The sequence below is a fragment of the Periplaneta americana genome, chromosome 10, assembly GCF_040183065.1.
Source record: "Periplaneta americana isolate PAMFEO1 chromosome 10, P.americana_PAMFEO1_priV1, whole genome shotgun sequence".
Classification (NCBI taxonomy): Eukaryota; Metazoa; Arthropoda; class Insecta; order Blattodea; family Blattidae; genus Periplaneta; species Periplaneta americana.
Window position 1 is genome coordinate 127,358,892 of NC_091126.1, and position 18,621 is coordinate 127,377,512.

Below are 18,621 nucleotides of genomic sequence, written 5' to 3' on the forward strand. Positions count from 1 at the left end.
AGAGCATTGGTACGTTTAACCAAAGGTCCCAGGTTCGATACCCAGCCCTGGAACAATTTTTCCCTCGAAATTATTCAATTTAATCATTATTAATGTGCTTTTTTATGGCTTCCATGGTAGTGAAATCCAATCTAATCTACATCAAATTTATACAGTACAATTTCAAATACGTTATAATGACATATTTACTTCCTTTGTCTAAATGCATGGATAAAATATTTAAAAAACAACTACAAACTTCTGTTCCAGCCATTCAGCAAAATGAAGATTGATTGTATTGGCGATGCAAAAATCGTGACACATGAAATGCCCATAGTGTCACAAATAGGAATATATATATATGCTCGTATTCTTGTTTTTAAGGAAGATAAGCACACACATGTTGGTAATAGAGCTGAAGTTTGTACGAAAAACGTTGTGGCAGGAATCAAAAGGGACAAACAACATCCAAATTAACTTCTCTTAGCTGTAAAGGAGGAAATTCGGATCATTGAAGATTGGTAATAGAGCTGAAGTTTGTACGAAACATTTTGTGGCAGGAATCAAAAGGGCAAAACAACACCCAAATTAACTTCTCTTAGCCGTAATAAAGGAGGAAATTCGGGCCATTGAAGATCAGGAATATTACTGAATTTACAAAAAAGAAATTCATTATTACATACTGTCAACAGAGCAGAAAATTTAGGTAGACCTATTTCACTGCCTCAATCTCTTCAAGAGTGAATTATAAGACGACCATATGATGTCAGTCTGAATGGAGAACGAGTTTTTGCAGTTCGACAGTAGAGATAATGACGAAAAGATACTAATTTTACTTTACACATCAGACAGATTGAGTCATCTATAAAGAAGCAGGACGATCTTTTGTGATGGACCGTTTAAAAATGTTCCAAGTTTCTTCTATCAGTTGTACACAATTCATGAAATAATACGCAATTACGTTTTTCCATTAATTTGCTGTTTGTGTGTTAGAAAAGATTAAACAACTTACAGAGCAATCTTCCAGCATATTAAAGATGCAGATTAGACATTAAATATAGACTTGTCTCCTCAGTTCGTTATGATGGACTTTGAAATAAGCACAATTAACTCAGTACAGGCCGTTCTACCTAACAGCAATGTAAATGGATGCCTATTCCATTTTTTGCAAGCAATTTTGTGGCATGTTGTAAACTTAGGCCTCCAGGTACGTTTCAATGATGATACTATATCAAATGATATTTGGCAGCCAATGGGCATTCCATTCATACCTCTTGACAACAATGAAGAGTAAATCGAGTTTTCAGGTATAACTCCCTGTAAAGTTAGTTTAAATAATTTCGAGGGAAAAATTGTTCTGAGGCCGGGTATCAAACACGGGACCTTTGGTTAAACATACCAATGCTCTACCAACTGAGATACCAAGGAACTCTACCAGATACCGATCCAATTTTTCCCTCTGTATCCACAGACCTCAAAGTGGGCTGACAATTGTCAAGCAACCAACATTCAGAGCACACAAACTCTGTATGACTTGAATTGTGGTTTTCTGTTAACAAACAGTGATGTATATTATGCAAATCAAGCTTTCAGGTATAACTACCTGTAAAGTTGATTTGAATAATTTCGAGGGAAAAATTGTTCTGTGGCCAGGTATCGAACCCAGGACCTTTGGTTAAACATACCAACGCTTTACCAACTCTACAATCAATTCAAGTCACACAGAGTTTGTGTGCTCTCAATGTTGGTTGCTTGATGATTGTCAGCCCACTTTGAGGTCTGCGGAAACAGAGGGAAAAATTGGATTGGTATGTGGTAGAGTTCCTGGGTAGCTCAGTTGGTAGAGCATTGGTATGTTTAATCAAAGGTCCCGGGTTCGAGACCCGGCCCCAGAATAATTTTTCCCTCCAAATTATTAAAAAATGAAGAGGATTTTGATGACTTGTTACAAAGACATCATGATGATGTCCAAGATCTTATGACATACTTTGAAACCACCTATCTGTGGGGAAGATCTGTAAGAGGTAGAAGGAAAGCAGTGCATCCATGGTTTCCTCTGCTACTGTGGAACGTTTATGATCAGGTGCTAAATGGAATGTAAGGAACAAATAATTTCAGAAGATAATGTGACACACAACGCAACAATATGGAAATTTTAAGATCTTACAAGAAAAGATCAAAGGGACAATCAGATCTCGATATTACTACTTGCTGATGGTGATAGAAATTTCCATTACCCAATTAGGAAATCATACATAACAAACCGTCGCCCTGGGTGGCGCAGTCGGTATAGTGCTGGCCTTCTGTGCCCAAGGTTGCGGGTTCGATCCCAGCTCAGGTTGATGGCATTTAAGTGTGATTAAATGCGACAGGCTTATGTCAGCAGATTTACTGGCATGTAAAAGAACTCCTGCGGGACAAAATTTCGGCACACCAGCGACACTGATAATAACTTCGGCAGTTGCGAGCATCGTTAAATAAAATATGAATTTAAAAAAATTATATAACAAATCAACTTCAAATAGAGAATAAATTATAAAGAAATCAGGAATATGCAGATAACATCAATATCGATTTATATTTGCATGCCAACAGCTACAGAATAAAAATGCAAATCCTGCCAAATACAGTATATATCTGTCTGAAACATTTATCTTCATATTTGTGCAGTGAATGTAGTGACAGGGTTGTAATTGTTGTATTTAAGGCAGACTATGATGACAATGAGTAACCTTAGTTCTTAAATCCTGTAAGTAGTTACTAATTTATAATATTATATTTTATATGTATTGTCATCTTGTTATTCTCTCAGATTAAATAAATAAATTTCTATTCCTAAAAAGGTATAGACCTTTTGAGATGTAAGTTGTATATAATAATATGAAGATTATATTTTTTGTCTGATTTATAAGAGCAACACTGTTTCAACAAACCTAACAGTAAGTTTATAGTTATGTTATATTCATTCAAATGTTTTGACGATTTTTCGGTAAAAAGTTGTAAAATACTATTTTTATTGAAATACATAATTAAAAGTTGATGATTGAATACGAAATAAAATAAACACAAATACGAAATACCTAAGAGTAAAACGCAAACTGTAATTCCAGAGCATGTAATTGTGTTATGATCGAGCAAGAATATGGGTGAGGTTTAATGTGCTAAAAATGCTAGTTGCTGCAAGATGGAGCAGCTCAAGACAAACATTATACACAATATACTAACATCCAATAAACCAATCATTTTAGATCTTGAAACACAGGTGCCAGTTATGAAGAATTGATAAGAATCCCCAATTCTAATAAACAGAAAAAGAATCATGACTATTTATACCCTAAATACCCACAACTGATTATTTCAAGAAATCAGAAAACTGAAACAAAATTTATATTTACCGAACAAGAAAGAAAAAATGTTATATCCTCATAAGCCAATAAATAACATCTTGGTCTTATCTTTCTTGGATTTAGAAATAACTTAAAAAATATATAAGCACTGGAGAATGAAAATAACTGAATTCACATTTCCACTGATAGCACTATTTTCAGTCAAGAAAAAGGTACTGGAGCTGGTGTAACCTGCTAGTTCTTTTCTTTCTACAGTAGTGTTGGGAAATATACAACAAATTATGATAGAGAAATTGAGAACATTCACTCAGCAAATCAAAATTTATTTGTATGGCTTCATAAATGCAGAATTGAAAACTGGAGGTGGGGAAATGCTGAATGTGCAAAACATTAAATTATCGGGAAACACGAAAAAACATAAAAATTGATATTACAAATAATTTGTATGTAAGTAAAATGGAAATTTTTAATAGTTTCCCCATCACTTTTAACACCTAACTTCAACAATGTCTCAAAATCACATTAATTTTGGGATGACTTCCAATATAAAAATGAACATTTTGGTGAAGATGCATTGCCAAGAAAATGGTGAATGTGCTCTGCATCACCACACTTAAAATCACTGACAAAAAAGGTATAAAATTCCCTGTATTTCACATCAAGAAATTCAACAATGGTAAATACAGTGCCTTTTGCTATCAAGTCGCCCATTGCACAGCGGCCGACGATAGCAAGCGTTGATAACCGAGCTCCCGACACTGCGGTCAACTTTAATCCCCTCCCCTTCATAGGAGTGTGGGAGTCATTCAGTGTAGAAGCGAGGGCGTCATTCAGACAGTCTCACAGTGGTTTTGTTTCAGTGTGGTCGTGATTTGAAGTGCTTCATATGAAATGTTATTTCTGTATTAGTGCTACAAGTGCTATTGTGCCTGGTATTAAATGTGAGTTCTGTATTAGTGCTGTGCTACAGATTACATAAAGCTTCGACATACACATTACAACAAAGAATTTTTATATATGATTCGTATGTGTTAAATTCTTGCAGGGAAGTTTTAAAGCGATTTTTAACTGAATATCCAGGTGTGCCTGCCCCACATAGAGCTACTGTGTGAAAACTTATCACTGAATTTAGAGAAACGGGGTCTATTCTTGATAAGAAGTAAAGGATAAATAAACATGTCCTTACTGAGAAGAAACTATACGAAGTGCGAGAAAGATTAGAACATAATCCACAGAAATCCCTCCGACGGCTTGCACAAGAAACTGAAATGTTGATGACCTCAGCATGGCGAACTACCAAACTCTTAAAATTGAAAGCATACAAGCTCACTGTTGTTCATGAATTGTTGCCACGTGATCATGAAAAAAGATTAAATTTTTTTAACTGGATTTTGCAAAACGTTCATGATGGAGTAATTGACCCATGCTTAATTTTCTTTTCTGACAAAGCATGGTTCCATCTACATGGGCATGTGTTCAGTCAGAATGACAGGTACTGGAGCGCAGATAAACCCAATTTTATACACGAAACTTCCTTACATGATGAGAAGATCGGGGTTTAATGAGCAGTAAATACATATAGGGTTATAGGGCCTATATTTTTTTAAACTACCATTAATGCACAGAGATACAGGGATGACATACACCATTCTTTGAAGAGTTAACTGACATTGAATGTCAATCAGGGTATTTCCAATAAGACTCTGCCACGGCACATACAGCTGACAAGATGTTAAATTTAATTCAGGAAATTTTTGAAGCTACGATCATTAGTAAAGAATTATGGCCGCCATGATCTCCCGATCTAACTGTTTGTGATTTTTATCTATTGGGGCACTTGAAAAATAAAGTGTATGCAACAAACCCTCACACATTAGAAGAATTGAAAGCAAGCATCAGATGTGAAACTGACTCTATTTCGGAAGATGAATTAATACGTGTAAATGCACATTTCCTAAAAAGATGCTAGAAATGTGTGGATATAGGACAACATTTCCAACATCTCATGTTATAAGGTACGTGATTATTTTTCTCTATAATTTTACTCAATTGTACATGGTCATTTTCATTGTATATTGTATATTTGTACTGAATTGGCTGTGGGGGGTAACATCGGTTGCTATTCGGCTGCCATGCAGCAGAGGTTTGCTTTTGATTTGCTGGGAACTGGGCTATCATTGGTTGCTTTCACTGGCCGCTGTGCAATGGATGACTAGACAGCAAAAGGCACTGTAGTAATAGGTCCTTCAACTGAGGAGATTTTTGTCTTCATATTCAGCTTATCGCATAATTTACATATCAGTCCTCAGTCTACCAAACAAAACATTTCCATACAATTTCTTGAAAACAATAGAAAATTATTTTTAAGTCACTGAAGAGTTCACATGTTTTCTTTCAAAGCCTTTTATGACTTCTATTCATGTTAGGGCTGAAATATTCCTTACTTCATTCTGCAGCAGTAACTTTTTCCTCCAGTAAAACTATCGATATGCTTTAATTAAATTCATGTCCTCATCCCTGAATATTTTTGAGTATGAGGTCCACTGAGTTCTCTACAGTCTTTGTAACTTGTCTCTCCTTTCTCAAGTTTTTCTTGTACTGTCTGCAACTATCAGGATGAAAGTTAAAAAAATCTCTAAACATCTTGCTACAAACTTTAACAATACCTTCCTAAACCATCAGGTACACTGTAATGCATGCTGGCTTGTCTTCTGCTATTACATGGCTGGTAATAATTATGTACCATGACATCTTCTGGCAACAGGCGTTAGCAGCTCATTTAGTATGTACCCTGTTCTTTTTCAGATCGTAATAATAATAATAATAATAATAATAATAATAATAATAATAATAATAATAATAATAGAATTATTAAAACATCCTTCTACAATAAAATCAAATTATCATAATATTGTATTTCATTTCATTATAGTCTACTACACAGTGCAATACCAATGACTCCAACTTTGTCAGTGATTGGTTGCTTCTGAGCAACACCTGTCCCTTCGTATTTTGAATATGGCTTTCCATGAATTATTAACTCAATTATTAGTTTTTGAGCCACAAATCCTTCCTTTCCTCATCATTGTAATGCACTAAACACTGAAGAAACACGTGAAAAACAATACAAAATGTATTTAATGCACTACTGTTGTGGGAGCAGCACGCACGCACGCACGCACGCACGCACGCACGCACGCACGCACGCACGCACGCACGCACGCACGCACGCACGCACGCACGCACGCACGCACGCACGCACGCACGCACGCACGCACGCACGCACGCACGCACGCACGCACGCACGCACGCACGCACGCACGCACGCACGCACGCACGCACGCACGCACGCACGCACACACACACACACACACACACACACACACACACACACACACACACACACACACACACACACACACACACACACACACACACACACACACACACACACACACACACACACACACACACACACACACACACACACACACACACACACACACACACACACACACACACACACACACACACACACACACACACACACACACACACACACACACACACACACACACACACACACACACACACACACACACACACACACACACACACACACACACACACACACACACACACACACACACACACACACACACACACACACACACACACACACACACACACACACACACACACACACACACACACACACACACACACACACACACACACACACACACACACACACACACACACACACACACACACACACACACACACACACACACACACACACACACACACACACACACACACACACACACACACACACACACACACACACACACACACACACACACACACACACACACACACACACACACACACACACACACACACACACACACACACACACACACACACACACACACACACACACACACACACACACACACACACACACACACACACACACACACACACACACACACACACACACACACACACACACACACACACACACACACACACACACACACACACACACACACACACACACACACACACACACACACACACACACACACACACACACACACACACACACACACACACACACACACACACACACACACACACACACACACACACACACACACACACACACACACACACACACACACACACACACACACACACACACACACACACACACACACACACACACACACACACACACACACACACACACACACACACACACACACACACACACACACACACACACACACACACACACACACACACACACACACACACACACACACACACACACACACACACACACACACACACACACACACACACACACACACACACACACACACACACACACACACACACACACACACACACACACACACACACACACACACACACACACACACACACACACACACACACACACACACACACACACACACACACACACACACACACACACACACACACACACACACACACACACACACACACACACACACACACACACACACACACAAAGAAATAGTGAAGACCTACAGAATTACATCACACAATGCACTATGTATTGTAACTGGATCGAAACCTGTAACAACAGAACTTACAGTGTACTACTGCCTTACCAAAGGACTTGGCGGAACATCAACAATCATTCAAGAAATAATAACTTTAGAAACGGCTAAGAACTACAAAGAATGTCCTCATCCTGCAGATAAAGTGCCAATATGTCAAAAAATAGAAGAAAAAGAATATAAATAGAAGTATATACTGATGGCAGCAAAAATGAGATGGGAGTAGAAGCTGGAATAATAATGTACAACTGCAAAGAATCATCCCATCATCTTCGAGATAAATTACACAAGCAATGCTCAAACAACCAAGGAGAGCAATTCGTAATACTGAAAGCACTGGAAAAATTAGAAGAAATAGACATCTCACCTGAAACAGAAAAATCAGTGGCTATTCACACGGACAGTCAAGTTTCTTAGATCTCCTAAAATACTACACGAAGAACAATACCCTAACTGATAGAATTAGAAGAAAGATGAAAGAACTTCAAAACCAAAACTGGGAAATACACTACACATGGCTCAAAGCTCATGTTAGCAAACAAGGGAATGAAGTCGCAGATCAACCTGCGAAACAGGCAGCAAGCAGCAATTATATCGAAGTAACATACGACTTAATACCGATCAGTGCAGTGAAAAGTTCGCTAATGGATGAAAGTGTAATTATGGGAACCACAATGGCAATCTATCACAAAAGGTGAAATCACAAAATCATATTTCCAGAGTGTAAAAAACAGACTCAAAACAAAACTAACACTAAATCATAATATGACGGTATTGTGAATAGGACATAGCAAAATAGGTGCATATCTCTACAGATTTAAAATCTTATATGACCCAACATGCCTCTGCAACCTAAACTCTCAAACAGTGGACCATATAATATGAGAGTGTAAATTTTTAAAACAAGAAAGAGAAAGACTTAAGAAAAGCATAATTCATTCAGATGGAAAGTGGCCAGTCGAAAAAGAGAACTAATGGACAAATACCTAAAACAATTTAAGTTGTTTGTAAATAATATAAACTTAAACTAAAATTATTTCATAGAAATTAAAACATAGGCTAGAAGATTAAGTTATGTAAATGTAGAAAATATAAATTTGTAATACCTAAAACAACTGCAATCCTTTGTAAATAATTTATACTCTGACGAACTGCAAATAATGGCATAGAAATAATTTAGAGGCTAGAAAATTAAGGTTATGTAAATAAGAAAATATAATTTAGTAATAACCAAAACAATTTCAATCCTGTGTAAATAATATACATTTTTGTCAAATTACAAATTATTGTAGAGGAAATAACTAACAGACTCGAAAATTAAGCTAATAATTTGTCCATGTCTGTATTTCCAATTAACAAATTTCATTGTTCATAATCCAGAGTTCTTAACACTACATCATGAATCCCAGAAAGAATTTATCAGTACTGAACAAAGGTAACTGTATCATCATTTGTAACTGATACAAATGAGTGTGAATTGTCATACAAGTTTTATGAATAACTTACCTCATCCAACAAACAAGATTGAGAAGACTGAAGGCCAGGGAATCAAGCTTTTGCCTAAAAAGTCCTATGTATGTCAGCCAGACACCTGGTGAGAGATGCCTCATGTGTTCAAGAAGAGAACATACAAGATTTGCTCCTTCTTTCACAGGATATAATACACTCCTGTAAGAAACAAACGTACACTCATTGGCAAACATAATTGATATAAGAATATATATTCATTTTTTCTTGTCTATCAAACGAAAATTTAAGGATGATACCAATAAAATATTCTTTGTAAAATAAATATGTTATTCATAAAAAAGATCTCAGGATGAAACTGAAAACACAGATTTATTTTGATGTGATATATATAGAAACAAATTGGGGTTCCACTAAGAGAGGGTACTATGCCACAAAATGTGAGAAATGTTTTTTTTTTTTATTTTTTGTCTGGTAAAATACAAAAATTTAGCAGAGTTTCCACTGTTGTCACAAAGCTTTTCTTTTATTACATGAGCAAATATTTTTTCAACTCCTGTGAGACACAAAGCTATGGCACTAACTTGTGTAATTTACTTCGAAAGGATTATGTATGTCAACATAACATGAATTTTGGTTTATGAGTTCCAAATACGATTATAAAATGAATTTAAATGTTCATTAGCTTGTCTTTTAATATGTGTCACACTTGACATTCTTTCTATTATAGCCCTGACTGTTACAATTGCAATAAAAGTTTTTCAAGAATCACAAAATTATTATATAAAAAAAAATAAAACAGAGGGTTTGTGAAGTTATAGTATGACTCGGTGAAATATTTAAATATTTGGAACCCTAAAGGTACAGTCACACGTCGCTACTTTTGCAGTGCTGCAGTACAAAAAACTGCACAACTCTCGTACTGCAACATGCGAACAAGGTGCAACCTGAAAAGTAGCGGTTGCTGAATCTGCTGCCCGCTACTTTTTCATGCTGCGAGCAGCTTATAAGTAGCAACATGTGAACAAGGTTCTCAGGGTTGCAGCCGCAGCATTTTTGTCTTAGTGTCAAGATGTCAATAAATTTGCCTACAGTGCACAAAGAAAACATTAAAAATCTGTTGAGTGAGAGTGGCAGAAAGAGAGTGTTTTGTGTTACACAAAAAATGTCACCCCTCAAAATTTGTCGCTCTAAGCCTAGGCCTGTATGTAAAGATGTTACTGCTGTGTCTGAGTGTCTTTATATACACATATATTGTCGCTGTTATTCCAATACCTCATAACTCTAGAAAACAACATTTTTCAGTGAGAACAAAGATATTAATGGAGCACAAGCAGTGCTTTCACAATATCTAACTACCAAATCCTCGCACTGACTATTTATCAGATTTTGTGTTAACAAAGTTAGCATCAAATCTCGTATATCAAAACATTAACTATATGAGGTTTGCAATAATTCTAATGTAATACGTGGGTTTGTATTTTGACCTTTGCAGAAAATGTATTGTTCATTCTTCTGTAAGTGTTCAAAGAACATTGGGAATCGATATTTTGCAATCGTTAAGCCTGAAACCTTAATTTCAATGGTCACTGAATTTATGAGGCTTTGCTATAACAGCAATGATATACAGGTATAACAATTCCTTCTTCATGACTAATTTGATTACATACACAAAAATTCTGAATTTTTCAAGTTGAATTGACTAATCTACGTAAAGATTAATTTTTGGTCATGGCCTTATCTCTACCAGGTTAAACAAACAAAAAAAAAATATATATATATATATATATATATATATATATATATATATCTCTTATGGCAACAATGATCATTAAAGAAGAAAAATTCGCTCTAGTGCTGGGGATCGAACCCGGGTCCTTCGTTCTACATACTAAGTGCTCTAACCACTGAGCTATGCCAAAGTTTAATCCACAGCATCGTATCGAATCCCTCTCTTCTAGTGTTTTTCCCTTTGTGGCCTGACTCCAAGTTCGACATATATGTTGACATATATTAAGTCAATTGCCATTATAGAAGGAGCACACTTAATTGAGTGACTTGATGGCTGGGACTCCACAGTAATATGCACAATCCACAGCCGGATCAAATCCCTCTCCTCTAGTGTTTTTCCCTTAGGCATAGCTCAGTGGTTAAAGCATGTGGTACGTAGAACCAAGGACCTGGGTTCGATCCCCGGTGCCGGAGCAAATTTGTCTCCTCTAATAATCATTGTTACCATACCAGACATATTCTGTAGGACCAAAAATGAATCTTTACGTAGATTCTTCGCCCAACAATGCATATTATTGTGGAATCCCGGCCACCAGGTCACTCAATTGAGTGTGCTTCTTGTATAATGGCAGTTGACTTAATATGTCAACATATATGTCGAACTTGGAGTCAGGCCACAAAGGGAAAAACACTAGAGGAGAAGGATGGATTCGATCCGGTGCTGTGGATTGAACTTCAGTGTAGCTCAATAGTTAGAGCACTTGGTACGTAGAACCAAGGACCCGAATTCGATCCCTGGCACCGGAGCGAATTTTTCTCCTCTAATAATCATCGAATTGACTAAGTTTTCTGTATCTACTAATTGTAAGACTTCAATAGAGTGAAAAATGTATATTCTTCAATTTCTATAATTTTGTTTGCAGATTGATAAAAATGTATGTTCAAGGTGCAAATAATCATTAAACATAAGCGTTAGAAAAATCAGTTTAATTAATTCTTGTCTTCATTTTTCATTACATTGAACTTATATCACCATTGCAACTTTAAGATTTGGGAAAAGTAAAAAAATTAACGAAGGTATATAATTCAAAGTAGGTAGATTAAATTAATTTACAAGCATTAAAAATTCAATAGCTGAATAAAAGGTATGAATACGGATAAATTTTGTTAATTTTGTTCTTAACTTTTTTCTTGGCACTTGGAAGTTTCAAGGTAAATAGTCAGTGAATTGTAGACTGTAATACAAGAACAGTGAACTTCATTCTTTAATAGCTTAAAGCAACAGATGGTAGCTGGAGAAGTGATTAGTATCTTGTAGTCTATTAAAGTTAACCCATTAAGAACCAGCATACTTTTTTCTTAAACTATGAGTCGAAACTTTATGGGCCCGTACTCATTTGAGGACAGTGGATTCTAATGATAATTTTATGACACATACTACCGTAATTTGGTACAGACATTATTATAGTATAACTGATGAGCAAGATTCTTATACAACAACAATACTATGTTTTAACTGTCTTTTGTGCAATTTGGCGCTACTGGCTGTTCATTTTACTTGTTTCGGATGAAATACAGGAGAACATTGATCGCACGATGTAGTGTTTCATTTCACACGTGGAGCTTCGATTTACAGCCTTTCCTCTGACATCATCTCTGTCCATCTCTCTTGCTAAGGAAGTGATGTTTGCCATCGTGTCTCACATGTTGTGCATGATGACACAGATGGTGGTTTCGACTTGATGAACAAAACTGCAATGTCTCTTCGAAAAGTCAACAAGGACAGTGAATCATTAGCAAGAACCTTCTTACAGAGACACCAGGCATTCACTACAGCAATATCAAGGATTCTATTGAGGGCCGGCAAGTACCACTTTCTATCTCGAATATACTCATTCCACTTCGAAACTAAAAGTTCATTGGTAGTCAAATCTGAAATCACAAGTTCCCCTTCTTTTCTTCTGAAGCTCTTTATTGCTCTCTAGAGGACATTTCTTCATTCTGTTTTCACTAATCATTCCTCTGCGAATAATCACTTAGTGATTTAAGATGTTGGATCCCGGCCACTTAGTCACTCTTAACAAGTGCATCTCTGCACGTGTGTGGACATGGTCCCACTGTCATACATCTATGACGCAGTGCATGAGGGTAGGCCACTAGAGGGAACCCAAGAGGTGGAACTTAAACTGAGAGGATTCGATCCGACATCGGGATGGGAATCCGGTGTGGCTTTGGATAAAGCGTCAGCACGTAGAGCTGAAAACCCAGGTTCAAATCCCGGTGCCGGAGAGAGTTATTCTCCGTTCCACTCATCTTTCATCATATGATGACCCAGAATATCGGCACGGAAATATCATAATGTATTATCACAGAATGTTGGATAGTTTTTGAGTTATGTGGGAAACGCTTCATCACTGCACAGCGAACTGGATTTTGAAAAAAAAAAAGTAAATAATCTTTTTTTAATCTTAAAATATTTTTTTTCGTATAGCAGAAGGACAGTTATATATATTATTATAATGTACCGAAGTACATATGATATTTCCATGCAGATATTCTGCGTCATCATATGATGAAAGAGTAATGGAACGGAGAAAAATTATCTCTGGCGCCGGGATTTGAACCCGGGTTTTCAGCTCTACGTGCTGACGCTGTATCCACTAAGCCACACCGGATTCCACCCCGGCGCCGGAAGAATCGTCTCAGTTTTAAGTTCCAACTCTTGGGTTCCCTCTAGTGGCCGCCCTCTGCACTACGTCATAGATATCTATGAACCTAGGACCGAAGTCCACATATGTGCTGAGGTGCACTCGTAATGAGTGACTAGTTGGCCGGGATCCGACGGAATAAGCGCTGTCTTAAATCACGAAGTGATTTACGCAACGCATATCATATATATTATTATAATGTACCGAAGTGCATATGATATTTCCATGCAGATATTCTGCGTCATCATACGATGATGATTTAAGACGGCGCTTATTCCGTCAGATCCCAGCCAACTAGTCACTCATTACGAGTGCACCTCAGCACATATGTGGACTTCGGTCCTAGGTTCATAGATATCTATGACGTAGTGCAGAGGGCGGCCACTAGAGGGAACCCAAGAGTTGGAACTTAAAACTGAGACGATTCTTCCGGCGCCGGGGTGGAATCCGGTGTGGCTTAGTGGATAAAGCGTCAGCACGTAGAGCTGAAAACCTGGGTTCAAATCCCGGCGCCGGAGAGAATTTTTCTCCGTTCCATTACTCGTTCATCGTAGGACAGTGTTTTACACATACTAATTTTCATTGTTGTACACGATACAGTAATGGAGGAAAAAAAAACGTTGAATATTTCCAAAATTTTACTGTTGTAAGCTGTACCTAACCCCTTAACAGATGATTTAGACCTTGTTCAAAAATGCTCACAACTGTACATGGGACAGTTTTGAACATGTTACAAGAGTTCGTTCTGACTTAATTTATGTTTCAGATATATGTAATTTCTGCAAATATAAAATTTTGAGGTGTTTATTAAGCAATGTCTTACAATTCTGTGCCATTTAAAGTTTAAAAAAAATTGATAATGGATGTGAATAAAAATGTAAACAGAAAAACTGTTCAACTGTGCCTCCTTCTCCTCTACATGTGAAGATGTGACATGTGTGTGGCCACATTGATGAAAGTTTCAACCTTGAACGCGACAATTACTGACTTACCCAGACAGCCTGATACAGAGTGCCAGCAAAAGAATTAATATTATGCCATGACAGAAAAGAATGTTTACGTTTTTAAAAAACAATGCTCAGATGACACCAGTTCTGTAATTACATACAGCAAGCAGAAGAAAAACTGCCGAGCAGATCAGAAAGTGGATTTTAACAGTATCACTAATTCTTCACTGAAAGTCAAAACTCACTCATGCAATGGATGTCCTGGTTCTTCAATATCTCCTTCCTTACAAAGCTGACGATGTTCCCGCTGTGCCATCTGCCACCTCCGGGCCAAGTGTAAATGATGGAGTGGAGTCTGCTTGACTGCTGATGCTTGAACTCCTCGTGTCAGGTCCACTGCAGTTACAGGGTAAGGGCTTGCAGCCAACTCTATGGAGCACAATTCTCGGCAACCAAACTCATTCAGGAGCAAGCCCTGTAGACAAACAATCTACTCAAAATCTGCCTCATAGCAACGATGTTGGTCAGGGTAATTCTGGCTGTCCACTAATTTATACCACATACTATTGGCTTGTCCATTTCTTTCCTCAGCTCATTACTGGATGAATTATATGAAGGCAAGTTAGAAAGCAGGGTTCCAAATTACGATACATTTTTCCATGGCAAGTTCAATTGCTAGTTTCCAATCCACCAAGGTGTTACACCTGTCTAAACACAATTTGTGAGGTGGAAAGCAAAAAGGGACCTCTTGACGGAAATTTAAGATTGACATATTGATTTATTGATATAGTTCACAAGTACAAAACTTAATAATATAACAAAAGATCTATAAACAAATGTAGTTCTACATACTAAATATACAATTTCCTAGACTCATTATTTTATCCCAAATCTCAATAAAAATTTAAGATTGAGAGTTTATGTTATTTTCAAATTCAGCATTGAATTCTGAAAAATGTACAGACATTTTTACTTCTCCGACAAGCGATACCTTTTTACTTTCTGTCTCACATTTGTCTTGCTTTCACTATACTGATTGCAGATCAACAAAATATTGGGAATTTGTCGCATTGCTAAAACACCTAATACATTTTAATTAACTCAATTTTAAATTCGTTCCAAGTGGCAGAAAATCCTTAACATTTTTAAAAACAATTAATGTTGGCAAACATTCTTAATATTATAACGTTTTATTGTTTTTTATTTCCTTCAACGACCTTACATATACAAATGATTCAACTGATAACACAATTTATAAATGTGTCAATTCCATTAACACTGCACCAATAAATTGTATTGCAAGTTCACTAGTTTGATGCATTGCAACAATGATCTACTGTGTTACGATAACATAACAAATATCTCATTAGATCGTTGGCCATGAATATTTCGACTTCCAATGGCAGTCACTGATTTTATTAATTGTTAAATTTTCATAGATCTTGACCAGCCTCATTATCTAGTGGTCAGAGCTCCTGGCTACAGTTCATTAAGTCCTGGGTTTGAATCCCAGTCAGAATAATAATATTATTCCTGTCTATGTCTATTAGGGAGGACAGAAAACATTTTTTTTTCAAATATTTATTTTGGATAGGGATAAAAAGTTCCAAAATGTCGTTGTACAGTATTGAAGCACACAAAAACTTATTTGGGTAGAATAGACATTTTAGGTTTTATTCCACTTAATTTCAACTTAATATTTATTGTTGACTGTATCTACTAAGAGCTTACAAGAGTGCAGGAAGTGGTGCTATTACTTTATTTGTAAGAGTTCTGGGATTGGGGGCTGTTTTGAAAGGGTGACTCTGTGGTAAAATTTCGCCCAGTCAGCACAGTGTTGAGACGGTCTCGCAGTGTAGCAGTTTGTTTTTTCTTTATTGCTGTTGTGTTTTTGCATTATAAAATAGAAGAAATGGCGACTAAATCGACTAGGAATAAATCTGTTACGAGAGCAGAGAAGATTTTATGAACTCTGGAAGATCTCTTACGCTTAAGGGAGTGGAAGCAAAGAACAAAGCAAGAATGTGATTTCAAGTAAAGTAGCAAATATATTAGAAGATATTTGGAAAAATACTTCAATTCCCGTGATTTCTCTCTGCCGAATATGTATTATGATCAGCAGTTACTACAAAAAAATAAGAAATGTTTTAAAATTTGACGATAATAAGGAACGTGAAAGGGCAAGTAAGATTCTAGAATTCAAAGTGAATGATGGGAAATTATTTGATATTGCGGCTTGTAAGTTTCCAGGTTCACTCTGTGTCACTCTGTCAAAAAAAAAAAAAAAAAAAGTTACTCAAATGGAAATAACTTTTTAACAGACCAAAGAACATGTAGGAAAATAGTAATCGCCAGAATCGTTGTTAAAATAAAGAAATTTCAACACCAAAAGAATGAAAAAAAAAAAAAAAAAGCGATTGTGGATTGAAGCTTTCGACCATCCCACTATCAGTGCCAACACCAAGTCTACCGATTCGTCAGAATCTTCGGAGGAAAAAAGATTCTGATTTTTGTTTGAAGTATATTTCAGAGCCATTAAAAAGAAATTCGAAGAGAAGATGTATCTCACGAATGAGAAAAGTGGCATCACATCAAGAAAAATTGCACCCTATGCTATTGAAATTCTAAAGGATTTCAATATAGTGAGCCAAAATAAAACATGTAACATAATAATTGACAGGTCGAAGCAAAATACAAAGAGATGGTGCTAAAAATCGAAAGTTTTAAAAAGAAAAGAAGTGGCGAATGTAGTGAAGCCTCGTTCCATATATTTCAACAGGAAGAGAGACCCAATGTTTATGACACTTGGAAGTCACAGGGATATGAAAATGGAGTATTATTCTAGAATTGAAGAACCGGGCAAATAGCAAAACCCAACAATATGCTAGTGCCATCTCCAGCAAAGTAAAAGAAAACAATATAGACCCTTCAGAATTGGTAGCTATAGGCTGCGATGACAGTAATATGAATGTGGGATCAAAAGGAGTAGTGATTCAAGAACTCGAAACCCTCTTAAGCAGGCCTTTGCAGTGATGCACATGCTTATTGCATTTCTGCCTAATTAAAGATGTAGGTAGATGGGTGGGTGGGAAGAAGACAGGAATGGATGGATCTCGTTGGTAGTCATCTCCTGTTGGTGTAGCCTGTAACACAGAATCAATACCTTCATTTTTAACCATTTCATACTAGAATTATTTTTCAAAACTTTTGGAGGTTTCTCACCCCCTTGAACCCCACATCTAAATTTTGATTAGAAAGAGTAAAAAAATCATGTCAAAGTACAAGATTAATAACTTAAAGAAGAAGCAGATTATATTTAACAACAAATGATTTTTAATTATAAAATAAAAATACTGACAATTTCACATTGCATACATGCAACATTAGGCACTAAAGAATAATAATAATGACCATTGTCTATTCTTATAGTATTAAATGAGCCACCACAGCTTAAGGTTACAGTCGATGTCGAGCAGAGGACTACCAAATAATTATTTAGTAGATGGGAATAATTTTACAAAAATTCTAAAAATTCAAAGCCATTGCACTTTGGCTAAAAATGTTTTTAGAAAATTAAAATTTCTTGTGCTTAAGAACTGGCAAGTAATACAATTTTTTTTCCCCCTAGCCAACTTCGAGAAAAAAAGAGAGAGACATTTTCGATCCACCCAAATGTCCATGATCTAGAATTTAGGTTAAGTTTAAATTTAAGACCTATCTTGGTGCCACATAATCATACATGATCCCCATCATATCATTGGGGTAACATAACTCTGCCTTCCAGATGCTCCAAATTCACAGTGGGTTACGTGTAAGTCATTGC

General features: G+C 36.6%; 1 protein-coding gene across 5 annotated transcripts in view; it reads right to left on the bottom strand.

The window, feature by feature from the left end:
* LOC138708018 (guanine nucleotide exchange factor C9orf72 homolog) overlaps positions 1-18,621 on the bottom strand; it is an 89,233-nt gene that overhangs the window by 44,541 nt on the left and 26,071 nt on the right. For all 5 annotated transcript variants that reach the window (XR_011334534.1, XR_011334532.1, XR_011334533.1 and 2 more), the window contains 2 exons: positions 15,044-15,273; positions 9,452-9,613 (listed from right to left, as the gene is read on the bottom strand). Coding sequence is in view for 2 of the 5 variants with exons in the window: in XM_069838125.1 (XP_069694226.1) it covers positions 9,452-9,613; positions 15,044-15,273 (392 nt within the window). In the remaining 3 variants the exon portion in view is untranslated. The remainder of the gene's footprint in view (positions 1-9,451; positions 9,614-15,043; positions 15,274-18,621) is intronic.